The sequence below is a fragment of the Mauremys reevesii genome, linkage group 3, assembly GCF_016161935.1.
Source record: "Mauremys reevesii isolate NIE-2019 linkage group 3, ASM1616193v1, whole genome shotgun sequence".
Lineage (NCBI taxonomy): Eukaryota > Metazoa > Chordata > Testudines > Geoemydidae > Mauremys > Mauremys reevesii.
The window spans coordinates 60,969,468-60,993,017 of record NC_052625.1 but is presented as its reverse complement, the minus strand read 5'-3'; the positions used below and the strand labels follow the sequence as shown (position 1 = coordinate 60,993,017).

Here is a 23,550-nt window from a genome sequence, read left to right as displayed (position 1 = left end):
CATTACTCCAACAAGTTCTCTAAAATATGCAAATTCAGCCATGAACATTGCATTAAAAATGGTATTTTATTGAAAAAGATGCTCTCTGTACCCACCCAAACAGTCACACTGTAACCTATAATAAGCAGATTTCTTTAACAGTTTGAAAATCTGCAATTTGTGTCAGAATAAATCTTACAAATACTGTGCCCTATAATAGTGGTTTGATGAAATGTTAATGAATCCTTGCACTTCATATGGCCCCATGGTTGCAACCATTTCAAAAAGAGACATTAATCATTATTGTCTAATTCTCCAATTTAGCACAATTTTTAAACTGGATTGTGTCAAACTGGCATCCAAAAGGAAAGTGATCCCATAGCCCTTTTGTGCCAAAGCCACCCACATTAATAATAAGAAAGCTATGATGGAAGTTTATCGAGAGACGAGCTCAGCCATTGCTCACCACACTGACTCAGGAATATAAACTGCTCAGGAATGAACAATCATTCATTCGAGTCTACCATTTAGAGCCATGAATAATCATGACAGATGTTTACACCTTAATTTCTAGAATTCCAGAGAGAACAAACTGTGTAATAAACATAGCTACTGCGGTTATGTGTTCTTTAACTTAGCCATATTACCATAAAGCTCAAGGAACCATTTATGAAGCTCTGTGCCAATGACTCATTATTACCGGTAATATATCATATCACATCAATGAGACCTAGAGGCTTCCAGGACCCATTTTGCTAGGCGCTGTACAAATGTTAAATGATACTCCCTGCCCCAAGGATTGTACAATCTAAAAGACAGGGTTTATTCATAATTTGTAACAAGATTGCTGACTATACTTTATTTTCAGAATCCCAGTAGCATAAATATATAAGAAAGACTTTCCTTTATGAGGCCACTGTGTTGGAAACAATTCTGTCTGCCAGTTAAATCACCCAGCAACCTACTGTACCAACCAATACTACCTACAAGTCCAGAATCAACATGCTGCAGCTGCACCCAGCAGTGCCACAAAACAAGACCAAGAAGATGGAAAATGTGTTATATTACACCGCAGCTGAGTGATGGGGACAATGAACAAGGAATAACGGGCAATTTTTTTTTGCGAGAGAGAGAAGGGGAGAGAGAGTCCCCTACATAACTTGAAGAACAAAAAAATGACAAATTTATAGAGCATTATGCACAAAAAATGTACAATACACAAACATTCAGCAATTGTCTCGTACTTGCAAAAATTAATATGAGCCCTTGAGGATATGACACTGTTTTAAGGACAGTTGGAATTGCAGAAAGATTTCTCATTTTTAGATCTGTTTTTCTCAGTGCATGTGTGTCTTCTAATATCTATTCTTTGGGTCCTTCATTTCTCTAACATTAACATTAATTGTTACCTATGGTGAAAAATAGATGTTTAAGCATTTAGACAACTTAAAAGAAAATGAAAGGGACAATGAATGGTCAGCTGTAGTTTGGTTAATATAGTAGCTATATAGCAGCTTCTGCATTAAGAGATTAGCAAAATTGCAAGTGTTTCCTCTTTGGGAGGAAATCCCCCTGCATCACTATCTGTTAACATTTAATCAATCTTCATATAGGCAGGAAGACATTTCCAATACCTTAACTGGATTTTGGCACACAGTTGAATTTATCTAGATCAAAATAGACTGTCTCATTGACTGACTGCAGTTTGTGCCTGGGTGAATAACAGGTATACTTATTTCTGAGTTCTGGAGAAAGTTAGCAAAACATCTACATAAAATTTCATTTTGTCATTTCCTGCTCCCTGCCTTTGTTCCAGTCATGGTGCACAAGTATCTGACTCTGTGTGTTCTCCTCCTATTCACTCCCATACCTTCTTCCATGCACCCCAATATGCCTCCTGAACCCCACTCCTGACCTGGCCTGCCTCATCTCCATCCAAGCCTCTCCTTAAACCACACTTCAGGAAGCCTATGAACTCAAGTGTCCCCCTCCCCCCCACTTCCTTCCCCATAAAACAAGAATTAACTAAACTGGCAATAAGGGAGGGAAGAATACAAAAAAGGGAATAGGAAAAGTTCTTTAAAAATAATTGTGAAACTGGTGATATGCATATGAACCATGATGTCTGATTGCCAGGTAAATGGCTATCCGTGATCACTGATTATATATAAAGGAGACATTAATGTTAAGATTCAAATCTGCAAAGTATGCACATAGCCATTGTACATAACCACATGTTCCTGCCTCTGTTGACTTCACCCTCTTTCTCCCATTTCCTCCTTGGTTTGTTACACCCACTTATTTTGTCTAGTCTTATTTTAGGTCCAGATTGTGACTCAAGCTAATATAAGGAAGGAAAGGAAGATCCTCCCACCCTCCTGCACTGGTGTATTAGTGGTTCTTGCATCATGGCTTTAGGGTGCATGAGGGGAAGGCAAGGGCTGCAAGTCTCAAAACAGGTGGGTGGGATGGAGATGTAGAGTTATGGGGAATAGGTGGAACTACATTTCTACCCATTGCTTTGTGCCAGCCAGTGGAAATGATACCACCTTCTGAAGGCATGCAATTAGTTACTGCCCCACGGAAGCAAACCTGGGAGAAGGGAGGGAATTGGGACACTGAGTAATAATTCCTTTCCAGAGCAACTCCTGGGCCAGTGCAGCAGTGAACTGCCCCTTACAAAAGGATGAGCCTAAAGGCTCAATTTAGCCTTTTAAATCATAAGTTCCTCAGGACAGGAGATGTCTTTTTAAAGGTTTTTGTCCAGCATCCAGCACAATGGATATCCAATGTGCCTGTGGTTTCTGGGTGATACAAACATCAACCACATTTGCCTGCTGATTTCCTGTAACCCTGTTCTATATATGCATTGTCTATATTTTAAAATCTTCATACTCAGCTGTGAAGCAGCTAGTTCACTGTTTATTCCACATAAATAGTTTTTTAAATACATGAAGTGTTACAGATTCATGGAACTGTTTAGTCAGTCATTGTTATTAAGTACTGAAAACAAGATATTTTATTTCAGATTATGAAGAAAAGTAAAATGATGTAAATAAGAAACACTTGGAGATACAATAATGATTTTTTCCTCAGAAGATGTGCCTCAGGCAGAGAATAAGAGGGACTGAGGTGCGCTAATGCCTGAGGCCCCTGCAACAGCAGGGAATTGATTAAGTGAGATATACCTAGATGATCCTGGCAAGTGACCTGCACCCCATGCTGCAGAAGAAGGCAAGCCTCCAACCCCAAAGTCACTGCCAATCTGATATGTGGGAAAATTCCTTCCTGACCCCACATATAGCAAGCAGTTAGACCCTGGACATGTGAGCAAGAACCAGTTAGCCAAGCACCTGACTGAGGCCTGGTCTACACTACGCGTTAAACCGATTTTACGCTGCACCCGTCTACACAACGAAGCCCTTTATATCGATATAAAGGGCTCTTAATACCGATATCTGTACTCCTCCCCGATGAGGGGAGTAGCGCTCAAATCGGTAATTGCCATGTCGGATTAGGGTTAGTGTGGCCGCAAATCGACGGTATTGGCCTCCGGGAGCTATCCCACAATGCACCATTGTGACCGCTCTGGAAAGCCATCTGAACTCAGATGCACTGGCCAGGTAGACAGGAAAAGCCCCGCGAACTTTTGAATTTCATTTCCTGTTTGGCCAGCGTGGAGAGCTCATCAGCACAGGTGACCACGCAGAGCTCATCAGCACAGGTAACAATGCAGTCTCCTGAGAACCGAAAAAGAGCTCCAGCATGGACCGCACGGGAGGTACTGGATCTGATCGCTGTATGGGGAGAGGATTCCATGCTAACAGAACTCCGTTCCAAAAGACGAAATGAAAAAACATTTGAAAAAATTTCCAAGGCCATGATGCAGAGAGGCCACACCAGGGACTCAGTACAGTGCCGTGTGAAAATTAAAGAGCTCAGACAAGCCTACCAGAAAACCAAAGAAGCAAACGGAAGGTCCGGGGCAGGGCCGAAAACATGCCGCTTCTACGCTGAGCTGCATGCAATTCTAGGGGGGTCCGCCACCACTAACCCACCCCTGTCCGTGGATTCCAAGGTTGGGGTGGTAATCGCAGCCATGGCTGAGGATTCTGCAGACGGGGAAGATGAGGAGGAAGAGCTTGTAGAGGGCACACAGCACTCCGTTCTCCCCAACAGCCAGGAGCTTTTTCTCACCCTGACGGAATTCCCTCCCAGCCCTCCCAAGCAACTATCCCAGACAATGAAGCCATGGAAGGGACCTCTGGTGAGTGTACCTTGTAAATATAAGACATGGTTTAAAAGCAAGCGTTTTTTAATGATTAATTTGACCTGAGGACTTGGGATGCATTCACGGCCAGTACAGTTACTGGAAAAGTCTGTTAACATGTCTGGGGATGGAGCGGAAATCCTCCAGGGACATCTCCATGAAGCTCTCCTGGAGGTACTCCAAAAGCCTTTGCAGAAGGTTTCTGGGCAGCGCTGCTTTATTCCGTCCTCCATGGTAGAACACTTGACCACGCCATGCATGTAGCAAGTAATCTGGTATCATTGCATGACAAAGCGTAGCTGCGTATGGTCCCGGTGATTGCTGGCATTCAAGCAACATCCGTTCTTTATCTCACTGTGTTATCCTCAGGAGAGTGATATCGTTCATGGTAACCTGGTTGAAATTCAGGAATTTAAGTAAGGGGACAGAGATGGCCATTCCTACTGGACTGTTTGCCTGTTGCTTAAAAGAAATCCTTCCCTGCAGGTAGCCAAGCGGGGGGAAGGGGGCGTGATTGGCGCTGCGCTTTTCCGCGTTTGGCTAGCAGGAATCTTTCCTGCTACCAGCCACGCGGTTGGGGGGGGTTCGAAAGGGGGGTGTTTAGCAGTGATCTTCCATGATACCAGCCACGGGGTGGTTTCTGCTGCTGCACGTTAACAGGAAAGAAGCAGCACTCAATGGGCTTTGCTTGCTATTTGGGAAAGGAGGGCGCTGGATAGATGAAGGCTGCAGAAGATGAAAGACAATGGCTTACCATGGCCGCATGCAAGCAGAATTCTGATGCCCGGACCTGCATCTGTGATCTGTAACACCAAAGCCGCAGGCACTCAATATTAAGAAGCAAAATACGACCTTGTAGTGAAAACACATGTGCTATGTAAGGTGAATAGTGTTGTTCACCGTAAAAGAGTATGACCATTGTTCTCTAAAATGTATCTTTTTAAATACTTCTCTCCCTTTTTTCCCTCCCTCATACAGCTGCAAATTTTTCATGCATCCCTACTCCGTCCCGAAGGCTATCTCAGATAAGGCGGCGGAAAAAAAAGACGCGAGAAGAAATGTTTTCGGAAATCATGGAAGTGACCCGCAATGAAAGAGCGCATCTGAATGAGTGGAAGGACGTGGTAGCAAAGTACAGGAAAGATGCCAGTGACCGTGAGGACAGGAGGGACCAACGTGAGGATAGGAGAGACGCTTGAGATGAGAGGAGATGCTCGAGATGAGAGGGACGGCAGGAAGATCAGCAGTGGCGGGATGCAACTCTGGGGCTGCTGCATGATCAAACTGACATGCTCCGGCGTATGGTGGAGCTTCAAGAACGGCAGCAGGATCACAGAGTGCCGCTGCAGCCCCTGTATAAACACCCTCCCCCCTCACCATGTTCCTTATCCTCCTCACCCGCCAGATGAGTAAGAACTCGTGGGAGTAGGCTCCGTGCACCCGCCCACTCCACCCCAGTGGACAGCCCAACCAAAAGGCTCTCATTATTATGAAATTATGAAATTTTTATAGTGGCCTTTTACTTCCCACTATTCTCCTCCGAAACCCCACCCAGGCTACCTTGTCAGTTCTCTCCCTCTTTTTATAATTAAGTAATAAAGAATACATGATTTTTAAATGAGAGTGACTTTATTTCCTTAGAAAGCAAGCTGTGATCAAAGGGGGGGGGTGGCTTACAGTGAATGAGTCAATCAAGGGGGGGAGGGTTTCATCAAGGAGAAAGAAACACAACAGTCAGACTGTACCCTAGCCAGTGATGAAACTGGTTTTCAAAGCTTCTCTAATGCACACCGCTTCCTGGTGTGCTCTTCTAATCTCCCTGGTGTCTTGCTGTGCGTAATCAGCGGCCAGGTGATTTGCCTCAGCCTCCCACCCTGCCATAAAGGTCTCCCCCTTACTCTCACAGAGATTTTGGAGCACACAGCAAGCAGCAATAACAATGGGGACATTGGTTTGGCTGAGGTCTGAGCGAGTCAGTAATGTGCGCCAGCACGCCTTTAAATGGCCAAATGCACATTCTACCACCATTCTGCACTTGCTCAGCATGTAGTTGAACAGCTCCTGACTACTGTCCAGGCTGCCTGTGTATGGCTTCACGAGCCATGGCATCAAGGGGTAGGCTGGGTCCCCCAGGATAATGACAGGCATTTCAACATCCCCAACTGTTATTTTCTGGTCTGGGAAGTAATTCCCTTGCTGCAGCCGTTTAAACAGAGTAATGTTCCTGAAGAAGTGAGCTTCATGAACCCTTCCTGGCCATCCCACGTGGATGTTGGTGAAACGTCCCTTGTGATCCACCAGTGCTTGCAGCACCATTGAAAAGTACCCTTGCGGTTTATGTAGTGGGTGCCCTGGTGCTCCGGTGCCAAGATAGGGATATGGGTTCCATCTATCGCCCCACCACAGTTAGGGAATCCCATTGCAGCAAAGCCATCCACTATGACCTGCACATTTCCCAGAGTCACTACCTTTCGTAGCAGCAGCTTAGTGATTGCTTTGGCTACTTGCATCACAGCAGCCCCCACAGTAGATTTGCCCACTCCAAATTGATTACCGACTGACCGGTAGCTGTCTGGTGTTGCAAGCTTCCAGAGGGCTATCACCACTCACTTCTCAACTGTGAGGGCTGCTCTCATCTTTGTATTCTGGCACTTCAGGGCAGGGGAAAGCAAGTCACAAAGTTCCATGTAAGTGCCCTTCTGCATGCGAAAGTTTCGCAGCCACTGCGAATCGTCCCACACCACAAAACTATGTGGTCCCACCAGTCTGTGCTTGTTTACCAGGCCCAAAATCGGCGTTCAGTGGCTAGAACCTGCCCCATTACCAGCAGGATCTCCAAAGTGCAGGGGCCCGCAGTTTGACAGAATTCTGTGTCCATGTTCTCATCACTCTCGTCGCCGCGCTGCCGTAGCCGCCGCCTCCTCGCCTGGCTTTGCAGGTCCCAGTTCCGCATTGAGTGCACGAGAATGCGCGAGGTGTTTAAAACGTCCATGATTGCTGTCTTGAGCTGAGCAGGGTCCATGCTTGCTGTGCTATGGCGTCTGCACTGTTCACCCAGGAAAAAAGGCGCGAAATGGTTGGCTGCTGCTGCTTTCACGGAGGAAGGGGTGAGGCACTCGCGACAATGTTTTTTGCCCCATCAGGCACTGGGATCTCAAGCCAGAATTCCAATGGGCGGGGGAGACTGCGGGAACTATGGGATAGCTACCCACAGTGCAACGCTCCGGAAATTGACGCTAGCCTTGGTACATGGACGCACACCGCCGAATTAATGTGCTTAGTGTGGCCGCATGCACTCGACTTTATACAATCTGTTTTAAAAAAACGGTTTATGTAAAATCGGAATAATCCTGTAGTGTAGACGTACCCTGAGATACTGCTCAGTGTTACCTCAGAGCACCAGCTCACCCTGCCCATTGTCTCATCTCCAGCTGTGGCCATCTCTGATGTTTCAAAGGAAGGAGACTTTCATCTGTCTCTAATGGGAATGGTGAATTTTAAAACTGGTGCAGGGCTTTGAAAGTTTAGAAATAAGAATATACAGAATTTGGGAATATGCCATGTATCCTTTATCTTCTAATCATTCAGAAACAGAGTTCATAATTTCCTTATTTGGCACCACCACCGTGTTCAGTTCTGCACCAAACAAAGAGTAACACAGGCTCCCTGCTTCAAGGAATTGATCATCTATAGACCTGATGCTGATTACCCAACAGGAATTAAGGGTACCTGTCAGGCACAGACTCTAAGAGTACAAAGACAGGACCCCATTGACTCAGATGGGTGCTGGATCATGCTCTTAATATAACTAATACATCTTCATTAGTTTGGTGATGTCTCAAACTGCTAGAGGGCTATATTCTTTTCTTGATTAGACAGTAACACACACACAAGCCCAAACCCCTAAGTTTTTAGGAGATAAAATATATCCTCCAAGTAGTTTCACTATTACTAAAGGAATGGGATAGAAAATTGACCACTTACATTGAAATAAAAAAGACAGAAATAAAACTAGAGAATGCTCACTGCATTCATGTAATCATATACATTAGGGATGGAAATGTCCTGTTAGGTCATTTAGTCTATCCGCCACCAGTGCAGAGCTGTTCCCTGTGGTACACTTCCAATGCTTTGTATTATAACAAAGGATTTAGCAAATATTTTTTCCAGCCATTTTAGATTACTAGTGAAACCTCTCTCTCTAAAATTGTTTATCTATACATTTCACTGTATTCTTGCTGCTTCAGACATTGTAACATATAGTCAATAATGGACAACATTCTGGGGAATACCTGGAGGTGATTTCTCTTATGAAACAGAACCGAGCCATATTTGATTGTTATTAGAAAGTCTGTTCTCTCTTGGCTCCATCCATAGCTCACTGAAGTCAGCAGAAAAATTCCTATTGATTTCAACGGGCTTTGGATCAGGCCCTTTACGAACAGCCCCCGCCCTCGCTCCCAAGCCTTTAAACCATCAAAAGAAAGATTACAGGTTCTCAAGAGTGTCCTCAAAAGGAAACATTTGATATGTGCCCTATTTCATTTTATATTTTGTTAAGGCAGAAACAGTCCTACTATTTGTTCTGTTTTGGAACAAACCAATTGGCTCATCTAGCATAAGACAAAGCAAACTCCACCATCCACAATAAACATAACTCTTCACAAGAAGAAAAACACTTACCATCTTAATTAAAAACATCAAATGATACAGGTTTGCTACTATATTTATTAACCTATTTTTCTGAAAGAGGATCTATACAGTAAATCTCTTAAATGTTAGACTCCAAATAGAAAATGCTTGAAATCAGCCCTGACATGAGATCAATCTGCAATCTGCAAACAGACTTGGAAGGTTTTGGATTGTTCTATTAAGAACATAGCTCCTTCAGCATATGGGAGTCAATAGACCTCAGTGATTGGTGTGTGTTTCACAATATATTACTTTCAGTATATTTTAATATGGTTCATAAAGAAAATTTTCAGTGAAGTGGCCCATTATTTCAATTTCTTGACCAGATTATCACGTAGTATTTATTTAGTGAGTCAAGCAAGAGGTAGATTTTTATAAAATATCTGCTTTAAAAACAGCCATTCAACAGACTCTCCTATTTAAACCAAATCCATTTCTCAAGGATTTTACACCCTCACAGCTATACAATCTAATTGCAGGGACTCACATCAGCACAGGTTCAAATAAAAAAAGAAAAAGGGTGTAGATTCCCACAGCTCAGAAGCACTGTATAGGTGAGCTATTGAACACACCCAGCTGGTCCTCACATCGTCCAGCAAACTCCCTGTGTAGCCCCACTCTCTTAAAAAAAAAAAATAGATGCATTGTTGCCAATTAGCTTTAGTAACTTGAGTTTTCTAAGAATGCTGATAATCCAAGTTCTGGCACGCTCAAGACAGGGTTTTAACTCTCTACTTGCCAGGCACAGCACAGGTTCATCTATCCTATCAAAGTCTTTTGTTGAAGATATCAATACAAACCAGTAAAATTTAAAAACAAAGTCTTAATTTTAATTATAAATGAAGGAATCAGACTTCTGAGAGCTTCATTCTACAACATTAACATTCTTTAGTTATTATAATGAGTCAAGATATAGTGCCACCAACACCATCATGAGTATGTACATTAAGCAGAAAGCAGTAAGGGCAAAATTGGAGGCCCATTCATAATTGTCCTTAAATCATATTAAAGTTAATAAAAACTAAACAGGGAGATTAGATTTCCTCATGCATAACCCTTTTCTTTAGAGTTGCATAGTGCGAGGGCTATGAAATTAACTTTTCTGAAGGACCAATGGAGATTAATCAGTGGAATAAGAAGAACTAAGCTAATATGAATTCCTCTGGTTTCCCATATAACATCAATAAAACAGGAAATCATAGCAATGCTAAGTTAGGGGCTGATGATGGAGCCTTTCTATAAGCAGAACATCCATGGAATTCTTGCATGCCTATTGATTCAGATGGATCAGCATTTAGAGAATAAAAGCACAATCCATTTTTAAATCACCATGGCAAATGATTATCAGATTGTCTTCAAATGGTATAATGAAAGTTACCGGTGACCCCATGTAACTGCTGATTATTTACAAGATTAACACCTACCATTCCGCAACTGGTTTGGCAATGCTTTCAAAAACTGGATCTTGTTTTGCCTCCTGATCAAAAATTTTCTGAAATCTGAAAATAATAAACAAATAATCATGCAGTATCTTAAAACACTACTTGATTCACAATTTTTGTTTTTCTCTTTGTAACTAGTCCATGTTTACATCATTGGGCTTACATAACCTAGTACAATGTTTTCCCTGTAGCCTTAACCACAGTGTCCTGTTGTGCTATTGTATACAAATAGATTGTAAACAGTACTGCTTTGACAAGATCTGTACAATAAAACCCTCTGATAAAATGAGGTAGTTTAGAGAAAGAAACCCCTATTTTGCAGCTATCAAGGGGATCAGTGTTTGCAACGGGCATCACAGTGAAAACTGGATAAATTAATTATCCTATAACCAAGCAGCACATATAAACAGAACAGCCAGGCTCCCAATTTTTAGACTACAATAAAATGTAGCAACTAGGAAACATTGTAATCAATAGATGAACATCAAATAAAAAAAATCTAAGCTTCTACCACTTACTATAAGTCCACGCTTTATGATAAGAAAATAAAAAAAAGAATATTAAATAATATATTAGTGCCCTTATATAAATCCATGACATCTTGAATATGTTGTACACTGTGTACAGATGTGGTCAAAAAAAAAAATATAAGCCTATAGAAAAAAAGATATTCTAAAAAAAGAAAAAAAAATGAAAAGGAGGGAGGAGGGAGGAGAGGGAAGAGAAGGAAAGACGAGGAAAGATTAAAGAGAAAAGGAGAGACTAAAGGGGGATATGAGAGAGTATATAAAATCATGAGTGATGTTGAGAAAGTGGATAATAAAAAATGAAAAGTACTTACATATTCTACACTTAACCAAATGAACAAATGAAGAAAATATAGAAAATTAAAAAAAAAAAAATAAAGGTTCTTCTCACAACAACAACTCAACTCAACTAACTAACAACTAAGGAGTGAGAGGAGGAGGTTTAGAAGAGGAGGACTATAAAAAAGTTTGACTGAGAGTTTATAAATTCATGGTGGATAAATCCATCCTATTGGCTATGAAAAATGATGTTGGTGTAGCCCCTGGAGGATCAGAGGATGGAGATGGATGGATGAGATGCAGGAGAGGAGAGAGATTGCCTGTTTGCTTCCTCTCCTCTGGGGCCTGGGGCATTGGGCACTGGCCACTAGATATATGCTGGGCTTGATGGACCTTTGGTGGTTGACCTGACCTGGTATATTTATGTCTTTATGTGTTCTAACATTCTCAGTTGTTCTTGTTGGCAATTATAAGTTTAGTACTTCTTACTTCACAGAACATGTAAAAAACATGGTCTGGGTCTCAAAGGGTTTACAGTGTACAGCAGTTTACAGTCAAAATAATGCAATACAAAAATATCGAAATATTAGGGGGTGGAGGTAGGAGACCTATCTCCCTCTCTTTATTCAGATGAATAGAATAATATTTGTTTTTTTTTTTTTTTGATTTGATGCACACTGAATATAGAATTGCAGGATCAGGCCCATAGTTGGTGAGATGACCAGTGTAGGAAGACTTCAACAAAAAATAGTGAGTTTTAGGGAGGAAAGAAAAAGTGTTTGGCATGTACCATTCCTTTTGTATGTATGGCTTTATGATAAAAAAATTGAAAACAAAGAGCATTTCCTTAAGGATCACAATGTTCAGTATTTCTCAGAATTCATTTGCACAGACTCCTGACAGGAACAATAAAGACACAGAGAATGTCAGCATCCATTAAGCTGACAGGAGCATCTACAACCTAAACTGGTGTTGCATAGAGCCTGTCCAGTGACATCAGCATGAGTTACAGATGTTTGTTTGGTGTCCTACTCTACTGCAGATTTTAGATTTTCTTCAGCATCAAATTTCAACTGATATGAAATTTCATACAAAATGTTGCATCCAAATTTGACAAACTATAATTTTCTTCACTGTGTTTTGATTAGGCCTGAAATCAACAAATTCCTGTTAGAAAGGGCTTTTTGTCAACAAATCTTTGGCTAAAGTCATTATCCACCCTACACTGGCTCATTAACTTCTTCAGGAACATAAGGTCCCTACCTCACTCTGGCCTTGTCTGCACTAAAACTTTATTGCCAGCTGTACGGGTGCAGGCCTGTAAACAGGACTCCGGCATTTTTACCACAATGTCATGTAATAGTCTGATGAAGCATACAAGTTCAGGTATTAAACTTTTCTAGTTTTATCATGTCTTGCCCTGAAATCATGATAGAGTATAATGTACTGTAGCACTGAAAGATTCCAGTTGTTAAAAAGTCTTTTTGAAAATCTTACCAAGTATACCAAAAACTATACTGTGTGGATCAGAGATTAATAAGAAACTTTTACTGACTCTCCACAGGACTGGCACGCTGATCCTTACCCAATAATCTTCTTTGTAGGTAATGGTGACACTGAATATAGAAAATGGACTATCTTTAACAGGAAGAAAAATAATAAGCTTGGCTATAACACAGATATGGTAATGTTGAAAGTGATCATATTATAAATTGCATGAGGAAAAAATCAGAGTAAAATAAACTTACTTAAACTTGTAGCTTTCTCGTTTATTATTGACAAATCCATCTGCCAAGTCACGTGGCACAATAATCTCTAAAGTGGAGGCTGACTTTTCATCTTCACCAACTGAATAAATCTGCAAAACAAAATGACTTCAGCAATAGAACAGTAGTTTGTACCATGGCCCTATCATCTTGATGTGTTTAACTGCATCATCTCATTAAGATCATATACAGGAATGTAGACTAATCAGAATTCCATGGTGACAGATGGGAGAAAGCCCACTTTGCCCTCCTTCAAAAATATAGCCCTTGCCATTTGAGCTACAGGGGATTCTGCATTACACAGTAGAGAACTGTCTCTCTTTCACCCACCCACCCCAGAATAAGATTTCAAAATATCTAAATGCAATTAGACACCAAGTCCCTTGATAAACTTGGCTTAATAAAACCACTTTCAAATATCTGACCAAAGATTTATTTAAAAAGAATCTGAAGAAGTGTTTATTGTGTGAGATTAATAAGGCACTCATCAGGTAGTTTTTGGACAACAATTTAAGGAGCTTGGGGTTTTTTTGGGGTGGGGGTGGGGTGGTTTTTTCAAGAGATATATGCCAAAACCTACATACCATTTATGAAAATGTTTTCATTAAACTTTTTATTTTTCATTTCAAATAAGATGAAATATTTTAACTCAAGAATTCACTTCCAATATCCACACTGATGGTTTCATTAAACAAGCTTTCTGTAAGTATGTAGACCAGGGGTAGGCAACCTATGGCACATGTACCAAAGGCAGCATGTGAGCGGATTTTCAGTGGCATTCACACTGCCCGGGTCCTGGACACCGGGGGGGCTCTGCATTTTAAATGAAGCTTCTTATACATTTTTAAAACCTTATTTACTTTACATACAACAATAGTTTAGTTATATATTACAGACTTCTAGAAAGAGCCCTTCTAAAAACATTAAAATGTGTTACTGGCACACGAAACCTTAAATCAGAGTGAATAAATGAAGACTCAGCACACCGCTTCTGAAAGGTTGCCGACCCCTGATGTAGAAAATCAGTTTCTTGCGCCCAAAGGTCACAAGCTTTACGAGAGCACAATTTAGTTTTTTAAGGCTCCCTTTAACAGCCAATGTCTAGGGCTTTCTACTCTGCACCGGGCCACTTAAAATCATCCCGGCGCTGCAACACGTCCCCCTCTTCAGCAGTAAGTACATCACCGCTCGCTCGGCGCCGGGGGGAACTCAAGGCTGGCAACCAGCCTCATAAACTAGGAATAGTGAAGGGGGACCTCAAACAGCTCATATCAACCCCCTCCCCCACCGGGACGTCCCGGGCTGCCCCATGGGTGCCCGCCCCCACCCACCTCGGGCTGCCCCCTACCCCAGGCACTCCGGTCCGCCGCCTGCCCAGGGCACCCCCGCTGCCCCTCGACACCATGTGCTCCCCAGACTGGCTGCAGCCCGGCTACTTCCCCCGCGGGCTCTTACCCCCGCTTGCTGCCGCCTGGCCAGGGGCTTCACCCGGGCATAGATCTGGATCGTTTGCTTCACCATCTCTCCGCTCATAGAGGGGCGGGGGAAGGGGAGACTAGGCCCTGCATAGCAACGGTAACCAAGGAACACTACCCAGCATGCTCTGCGCCGGGGGTGAAAGAGGGTGGTGCCGGTGAGCCAGAGAGCTACGCATGCGCATCCCGACTTCTCCTGCTCCAATCAGCGAGCGGCGTTTCTTCTCTGGGGCTCCACCCACCCAGTCGCAGTGCCGGACGCGCTGCTGCCTCGGGCGCTCCCAGGTCCGCGCGGAGGCGGGGAGCCGCCCCTCCCCCTTTGGTCGTACAGGGGACAGGACGGAGTCCCGCCTCACCCGCATTGCAGCGTTGCATGTTTGATGACTGTGCACAGTGGTGTTGGAGCTCTGTTGGTCCCAGGATATTAGAGAGACAAGGTGGGTGAAGTAATATCCTTTATTGGACCAACTTTTGTTGGTGAGTGAGACCAGATTTTGAGTTTACACAGAGCTCTTCTCCAGGTCTGGGAAAACCTTGTCTCTCTAATTCAAATTACACATAGGCCTCACATTCCCTCTTTAGCTTTATGACAGGTTTTATATTGATATCTGCTGTAGATGGTTTGACTAGGCAGATGGTGTCATGATATAATATGTAACAGATCTAGCAACCATCATTCATAGATTTCAAAGCCAGAAGGGACTATTGTGATCATCCATCTGACCTCCTGTATAGCACAGACCACAGAACTTCCCCAAAATAATTCCTAGAGCAGATCTTTTACAAAAACATCTAGTCCGGATTTTAAAATTGTCTGTAAAACTGGCACACCCCAGAAGACCCTTTTAAAATTTGGGGGGGGGGGCATAGTGGTACCCACAGTATCTGGATAGAGAAACAGCCACACAGCTAAATTCAGACAGTGCTCAAAAGGGAAAAGTAACTTGTGGAGGAAGACTATGAAGCCCCCACCATATTGCCTACTGATTTAGGTCATTTAAATGACTTTGTTCTAAATCAGGTATCTTTTCCCCTTACTTTCATATAATCTCAGGGTTGGAAGGGACCTCAGGAGGTCATCTAGTCCAAAGCATTATTCTTGTTTCTCTTGTGCTTAGAAACAGGCATTCCTCATGACAACATTAAGTGATTCAAAAAGCCTTAAACCCAATTTCATGATTGGATTTTTTTTTTTCAAAAGATATGCTGTAGTTCAACCAGAAATTATCCATTTGTACGAATTGCTGGGCAAAATTCTATGGTATTATTCAGATCAGACTAGATAATCACAGTGGTCCCTCTTGACCTTAACATCTATGATTCTCCACTTTCTTGCACTCTTGTATCATCACTAACACTTGTTCAAATTTTTAACAACTCAGACTGATAGTGTTTTACGCTCACTTTGTATGATGTACCTGACAACCCCAAGGTTCAAGACAATGGAGAATCAGGCCCTTTCCTGGTAAATAGAACCATGACATAGATCCCTATTATTTAAGGTTTTTTTGGTAACTATTGAGAAGCTAACATTCATGAACAAAGAACTTTGTAAGTTAGCAGTGTTTCTCAACCTTTTTGATACAAGGGACCTTGCTGCCTTCCTAAACTGTGTCAGGGAGATTTCAGGGGCTGGTGCTGGTCTATGGACCAGTCGTTGAAAAACACTGAGTTAGAGAACACCCACCTTTTGAGGTCCAGCATCTCAAGAGCTCCATGGGCTGGAAATACTTTGGCAGAGACATACACGTGTTTGTAGGAGCAGTAAACTTCCTCAAGCACTAGCCCTGGAGCAGTAAGCAGGAATCTATTTCTCCTCATAGTGTTCCTTTGAAAGGAGTTGTGCATAGGGTCAGATGGGACACCTGTAATAGTAAATAATACGTTGAAGCAGCCCATTATCAAAACCATTTTAAACACCCTCTTAGGAAAAAACAAAACTCTTATTTCTGAGAAATGCTATGTAAAATTTGTACATAGCATTATGTTTATGTTTAGCACATTATTGAGAATAAATGTACATTCTCTGTGTAAAACTGTTTCGGTCTAAGCTGAGTCCAAAAAGATAAAGCTCCATGGAATAGGACACATCAGGCAGCAGGGGATTGGGGGCAAGAGAGGAGAAATAAATTCCCATTACAACTGCATCATCAAGTGATAAAAAATGAGTTAGATTCTTCCTTAAATTACACCCCTACAACCTCACTGACATTAAAAAAAGTGCATAGATGCACATGAGGACAGAACTGGTCCTGTACTTTTAATAGCTAGTAAAAGGAATTCTTTTCTTTGAAGTTGCAAAAGCAGGTCTCAGAGTAAAGAAGCAACAGACACTCCTGTCTCCTTCATTAGAGAAAAAACTGTTATAATGTCTAACCCAGCCTCCTGAAAAAGCTTTTAGAATACACTACTTGATATAACCCTCTCCCAATAGCTTTTATCCTCTCAATAAGAAATTATCCCCAGGTGGAACCTCATTCTTTTCATTGTAGAAGAGCAAGGCACCTCTTTAGGAGGAGGAATTAACCCCTTCACTTTCCCCATGGAGCTGAGTCTGCACACCTCATCATGCTACCAATTTATCATATCAGTGGCAGGATTCACACACTTGAATTCAGTGGAGAACTTAAAAATATCTGCAGCTATATGTACAATTTTGCGGAGGGAACAGCAGATTTTCAACTTTTAAGATTACATGAGGCAGAATGGTGAAAAAGAGAAAACTGCGACAAGTCTGCTGAGCAGCAGATTCACTACTTTTCTCCCTCCATCACTACAAGGTCATAGGTCAACAAGAGTGGGAAAGAATAGGTCCAACCCTCAATCCTGGACAAGAAGATGAGGGGATTGGAATGGAAACCCAGAGTCTGTCGAGAGAAGTGATCTGACTCTCTGGTGATGCAATAGGAAGAAGTAGTAGTAGAGTTGGAAGAGGAGCCTGCTGCTAGATACAGGTGCACAAAGCCTTTGCGGAAACTGCAGGGACTCTGAGGTGGGGCTTGTGCCCTAATTGTGACTATATGGAAAAAAGCTTTTTCAGCATCAGGATGACAGTGTAGAGCAGTGATTCTCAAAGCCGGTCTGCCGCTTATTCATGGTAAGCGCCCTGGCAGGCCAGGCCGGTTTGTTTACCTGCTGCATCCGCAGGTTCGGCCGATCGCGGCTCCCACTGGCCACGGTTTGCTGCTCCAAGCCAATGGGGGCTGCGGGAAGTGGCGCGGGCTGAGGGATGTGCTGGCCACCCTTTCCGCAGCCCCCATTGACCTGGAGCGGCGAACTGCGGCCAGTGGGAGCTGCAATCGGCTGAACCTGCGGAGGCGGCCAGTAAACAAACCAGCCTGGCCCGCCAGGGGCTTTCCCTAACAAGTGGCGGACCAGCTTTGAGAACCACTGATGTAGAGAGTTCCAATGATCCAACAGACTATGAAACTGAATCTTGCCCAGTGTAACCTGTAGGTAATACCTTCTTTTCCTCAAAATAATTTTCCTCAACTAGCTGCAGCACACTGGACAGTAGGTCCAAGAAGACCTAGCTCTCCTGTGGACTGACCCTAACTTAGTGTTTAGGGGAATTTAGGGCTTTCTGTTCTGTCAGCTGTAGTAAATCAGCCTTTTGAGGTATGTGCTAGACTGCTTATTGGGAATGTACCAAATGACTAAGCCTAGTAGCTAAAGAGCCTTCAGCTCTTGTCTATGAGTTTGGGTACTCCTATCATACTATCAGCTACTGTTTTTTAAAAAGTTCACTATACTACAGTATTCCATACAACTCTATCAAATGAGGATATTGTAGGGTTGCAGCTTATATGTAAGTTCCAATTTCTGGTAATTTTATGTTAAAAAATTGCCTATAGAATTTTGAATGAGTAGTTTAAATATTATAAATAATCTTCCCTTTGGCTCCTCTATTTTTCATCTGATTAAAAAGTAATCTGGATCACAATATATACTGGAAACTGGAAGTTCAGGGATGATATTCCATGATGTCACCTAGCAACCTAATGTGCCTCCAAATAAACAGCCTTGTAAGTTTCATAGTAGCCCAAACTTTTATTTTTATTTTTTGTAAGTTTTACGTTTCACAGGCTTTACTTATTCTTGGCAGCTACCATGGCTCTTTGGCTGGGATGATGATTAGAAGCTAGAACACTAAAACCTTTCCATGGATCAGATGGATGGATGCAGGGCCAAAGCTCTTCTGTCAAAGACTAATTTGTCTCATCATCCAACTCCTGGGAAACCTGGTGTTATCTGTAGGTCTTCCACATGGCCAGACAACCTCTTGTCCCTTTTTGAATGAACAATATTTCAAAGTTCAAATGCAACAAGTTTAGCATCTGATACAAACTCTACCGGGGACTGCAATCTGTATTCATAGAAGAGACTTGAAAATTTGGGGTTGGGAGCAGGTGTAGGGTGAAGTAGTACTGATACTCTACACAAGCTCTACTCATGATCCCAAACTCCACCCACCATCCCAGAATATATAGGTGTTTTATCCTAAATGTTCATCAGTGAAACAGTTAACAGCATTGACATTTAAAATGTCAGCAGCAGTCTGGTATTAACAGCCCACTGAGAGGAAATGGAATAGTCCACTCCCCTTGTCAAACTATTGTTACATTCTCTCTCCTTGAAGACAAAGCTACATCTCTGCACGTGTAATGGTTAAGCTTGGCAAGTGTCTTGAAATATTCCTCCTCTTTTGTCCATTTCATGGCATTCGTACCAAACAGATTTATATTTTTCTAAAAATTTATGTATTGTTAGACAAAGCCAAGACTGGGAAAATCTTAAAATACCCTCCTAAGTGCTTTTTTGTTTTTATTCATTTTGGAATTTTTATAAAGCAAATGAAAAACATATGAAAGAATATGGAGCAAAATAAGGGACTCCTAGGACTGCTTCAGCAGCCAATAAAATATTTGGCTGAAGATTTTTTTTTCTAAATGATCAACTGAGTCCCCTGTTGGAAACTACATTGATAGTAGGCTTAAATTAACACACTTTTAGTGCAGTGCTGATGGTATCTGAATTGATTCCTCAACTCAAGCTCTCTACCCCATGCACATTTCTAACAGTAACAGAGAGTCCAGTGGCACCTTTAAGACTAACAGATGTATTGGAGCATAAGCCTTTGTGGGTGAATTCCCACTTCGTCAGACGCATGCGAAGTGGGTATTCACCCACAAAAGCTTATGCTCCAATACATCTGTTAGTCTTAAAGGTGCCACTGGACTCTCTATTGCTTTTTACAGATCCAGACTATCACGGCTACCCCTCTGATACGTTTCTAACAGTGGTTCTCAGCTATTTCATAATGAGGCAAATTTCTAAAATCAATATCTCTTTGTGAACCCTCCCATTCCAATCTCCAGTCCTGAACCTTCTCCTTCCTTGGGGCAGCTCTAGTGTGGGATGACCCTGGGCAGTAAAGGCTATATTTGTCAATCTGAGAACCAAAGAGACCTGCAAGTTTCTGTCTGTGTCCACTGGCCTCCATAAATAATCCATTTTATATTCATTACAAGACAAATCTATCTCTTCTATTCCATGAAAAAGACACTCTATCAGCCTCAGCAAAGGACTGAGCAATGTTGTTATTTTGTATTTATTATTTTGAATATCATAGCACCTAGGAGCCTTAGGTGGTGGTGGTGTCCGCAGTGATCAAAAACAGTAGTAGTGGGGAGTGCCTGCTGGAGAGAAGATTAGGAACTCTATTTAGCCATGTTGTGCTTGAGCTAATGGCTAGACATCCCTGGGGAGATGTTAGAGCAGGGGTAGGCAACTGATGGCACGCTGCCCGGGTCCTGGACTCCGGTCCGGGGGGCTCCGCATTTTAATTTAATTTTAAATGAAGTTTCTTAAACATTTTAAAAACCTTATTTACCTTATTTACCTTATTTACTTTACATACAACAATAGTTTAGTTATATATCATACATTTATAGAAAGAGACCTTCTAAAAATGTTAAAATGTATTACTGGCATTTGAAACCTTAAATTAGAGTGAATAAATGAAGACTCGGCACAGCACTTCTGTAAGGTTGCCGACTCCTGTGTTAGAGCTTAAGATTGTAGTTTGGACAGAAGGAGGCAGCTATGGAGTGGAGAGGTAGATTGATGAGTCATCAGCACAGAGACAGTAGTTGAATTTTTGTTTGTCAATGAGATTATCCAGAGATAAGGTGTAAAAGGAGACAAGAAGGCGATCATGGACAGAGCCCTGTGGAACCTTCACAGAAAGTTAGAGGAGTATGAGGAGGATCCTCCGAAGGACATGCTGAAGGAGTGATTAAAGAGATGGGAGAATCAGGAGAGAATAGAATCATGGAAGCCAAGGGAGGACAAGATTTCAGGAAGAAGAGCATGATCAATGGTGTCAAAGGCAGTGGACAGGTCAAGGAGGGTGAGGTTGGAGTACTAGTTCTGAACTTTGTCTAAGAAAAGGTCATTAGCAATATAGCTTATAGGTAAGGAATAGGCATAAGTTAAGGCAGTAATGCAATGAGCTTACAATCTTTGACGTCTGTAATACAATAATTTAGCTAAACTAATCAAGGCAGAAGACCCCAAAAACCTTACCATAAGTAGTCAATCAGGAGTAACTCTAGATCATAAGGTATCACAAAAGAGAATGTTGTAGTAACTAAACTGCTGACAGGACACCACAAGATGCTAGATTATACCAGTTTGGTATATTTTAAAGTTAGGAACATCTGTAGATGTCGGACCATAAGAGTATCGTGGTAACTGAACTGACTGACATATATGCTAATAAGGTGGAGATAAATGGACTGGTAACCTCTGGGAGAAGGGCACCCCAATATTAGTAGGGTTAGGAAATACAAATAAGTAAAAGGGGATGAACCCCCCCTATTGAATATGCAATAAGCATAGTGGTGTCACTATAACACATTATAAAAGCTGTATCCCTGCTTGTTTGCTTTGGAAGTTGTAGCTGATGGGAGATGCCAGGATGATGACCACTGGTGATGGTGAGGAGTAAGATGCTGATGATGGAGAATATAATGCCTAACCCTTCAGATTGTTCTGTAAGGGATATTGCAAGTATACAGATGCTCAGGTGCACATTTTGAATTATCTTTATCTGCCTTGATCGCTTGGAGTGTTTATAACTTTGTTAACTGTATTAATAAAACTATTACAAGCATAGAAGGTTTTTCCTAAGTATGAGTGTTGCAATCATGCATGTCGGTGTTCCCAACTTAACAGTAATTCTAATAATCCTGGGCCTGATCTTGGGACAAGAATCTATGAAAACTCAGAGCATTAACTAGAAATTCTTAAGTAATCAATATAATTAATACACAGTTCCTAGATCAGGCAACAGAGATTTTAGCGAGTGTGGTTTCAGTGGAGTGAAAGGGGTGGAATCCAGGTTGGAGAGGGTCTAGGATGAAATTGGAGGAGAATTCCAGACAGCAGTTGTAGACAGTGCCTTCAACAAGCTTAGAGATGACCGGGAGAAGGCCTGGTTGCTGGAGAAGCAAAAGATGGGAGAGACTAGAGCAAGTTTGTAATGTAAGGGGAAAGAGCCAGAGGGGAGAGAGAGGGTAAGGAAAAGAGCAAGGGAGAGGACTGAGACTTGGGTGCAAGAGAGTGCAGGAGATGGGATGGGGTGAGTAGGGCAAATGGAACGGTTAGAGGAGAGCAGGTAAGAAACTTCAGCATCTGTGACAGTGGAGAAGGAGGAGAGAGTTGTAGGAGGGGAAGGGAAGGCACACTGAGGGGCAGCGGAAGGTCACGTATTTTGCCAGTTTTCTCTTGGAAGAACTTGGTGGCATGCTGTGCTGGGAAAAATGTGGAGGGAGGAGGAGGGGAGAGTTTGAGTCAAAGGCAGCTGGGATCGTGGGCATGGGATTCAGTTAAGTTGCAGAAGCAGAGTTGTTGCACTAAGAAGATGGTAGAACTGAAGGAGGATATATTCAGAAATGTCCCTGCTATAAGAGCACAATTGAAACTAAGGAGAGATATAGCACCCACTTAAAATTTGACCTAGAGCATCAGTTGCAATGAAAACATGAGTATACATGTATGTTTGTTGGGGCCATTGCATGGATATAATAATAGCTTCTTGTACATCTCTAGTGCCTTCCATCCTGGATGTCAAACATTAACAAATTCGCCTCACAGAGGGTGCTTACCCCTATTGCAAAGAGGAGGAAACAGAGGTATTCTGAGGGGTAACTGGGTTTTCTTAAGCCAGAGTGTGGCTTTAATTTATTTCATAATTCTGTGAGTGTGTATGACACATACATTCTGTTACTGAAGCACACAGAGTCTTAACGGCTCCTGAAAATAATTCTTACCATACTCTAAAACAGACCGAGGGGAACATCAGCGTAAAAGAAATGTGCAAATTAGAAACGTTCTCAGACTCTTTGAAACAAAATAGAAGACTTTTTATTAAGGCACTTTCCAACAGTGTTTATGCAATCTAATTTTTTTTACAAGGCTACATATTTTAAAATAATGAGGAAAAAAGAATTAGGTTTTCAGATTTGTTTATTTGGCAGCTTCCAACTTTTCATTTAAAATAAACCAACTAATGTAGCTCATTCAGGCCCCAAGTGCCAAGTATATTCAGTGCTGAGTGATTTTGTCATATGCTAGTACTGTGTGCCCAGTCTGGTAGTTGAGAAATCCTATAAATGGGTAACAGCGGCTGCAGACATCATTTGCTCGCCACTGTGCAGAGGCAGACTTTCTGTCTGATTCACCAGTAGTCAAAAAGGCTTCTTTAAAAAAATGTTCATTTATTTACCTAACTTTGACTTTGCATCTCTATCCTGACCACTAACTTTCCTTCAGAAAGACAGCAGGAGGGTGCCCAACTGCACACCCAGTCACTGCTAAGAACTCTCACTCCTGGGGGCATTCTTCACCAAAAAATTAAAAATTCTGCGACAAAAAATTAAAAATTCTGCACACAATATTTTCAAATTCTGCAAAATTCTGCAAATTTTATTTGTCAAAATAACACTACATAATCACGCCAGTTTCAATTATTTTGGTAATTTATTTCAAAATACCTGTCAGCAAGTATGTCTGTAACAATACAGACACACACAAAAATTCCCCCAGGAGTAGAGA

The 23,550-nt window shown here is 42.0% G+C and overlaps 1 protein-coding gene and 1 long non-coding RNA gene across 4 annotated transcripts in view; one reads left to right on the top strand and one right to left on the bottom strand.

Annotated features, from left to right (window-relative positions):
- Window positions 1-14,547, bottom strand: part of KIF6 (kinesin family member 6) — a 269,446-nt gene extending 254,899 nt beyond the window's left edge. For all 3 annotated transcript variants that reach the window (XM_039528268.1, XM_039528269.1, XM_039528270.1), the window contains exons 1-3: window positions 14,411-14,547; window positions 12,938-13,047; window positions 10,366-10,440 (exon numbers count right to left, since the gene is read on the bottom strand). In XM_039528268.1, the coding sequence (XP_039384202.1) occupies window positions 10,366-10,440; window positions 12,938-13,047; window positions 14,411-14,488 (263 nt within the window). In that variant the 5' untranslated portion in view covers window positions 14,489-14,547. The remainder of the gene's footprint in view (window positions 1-10,365; window positions 10,441-12,937; window positions 13,048-14,410) is intronic.
- Window positions 14,548-14,681: 134 nt separating this feature from the next.
- Window positions 14,682-19,082, top strand: LOC120400578. Its single transcript, XR_005595900.1, has 3 exons — window positions 14,682-14,867; window positions 18,359-18,455; window positions 18,536-19,082. It is a non-coding gene; the product is annotated as an uncharacterized LOC120400578 (long non-coding RNA).
- Window positions 19,083-23,550: the final 4,468 nt, after the last annotated feature.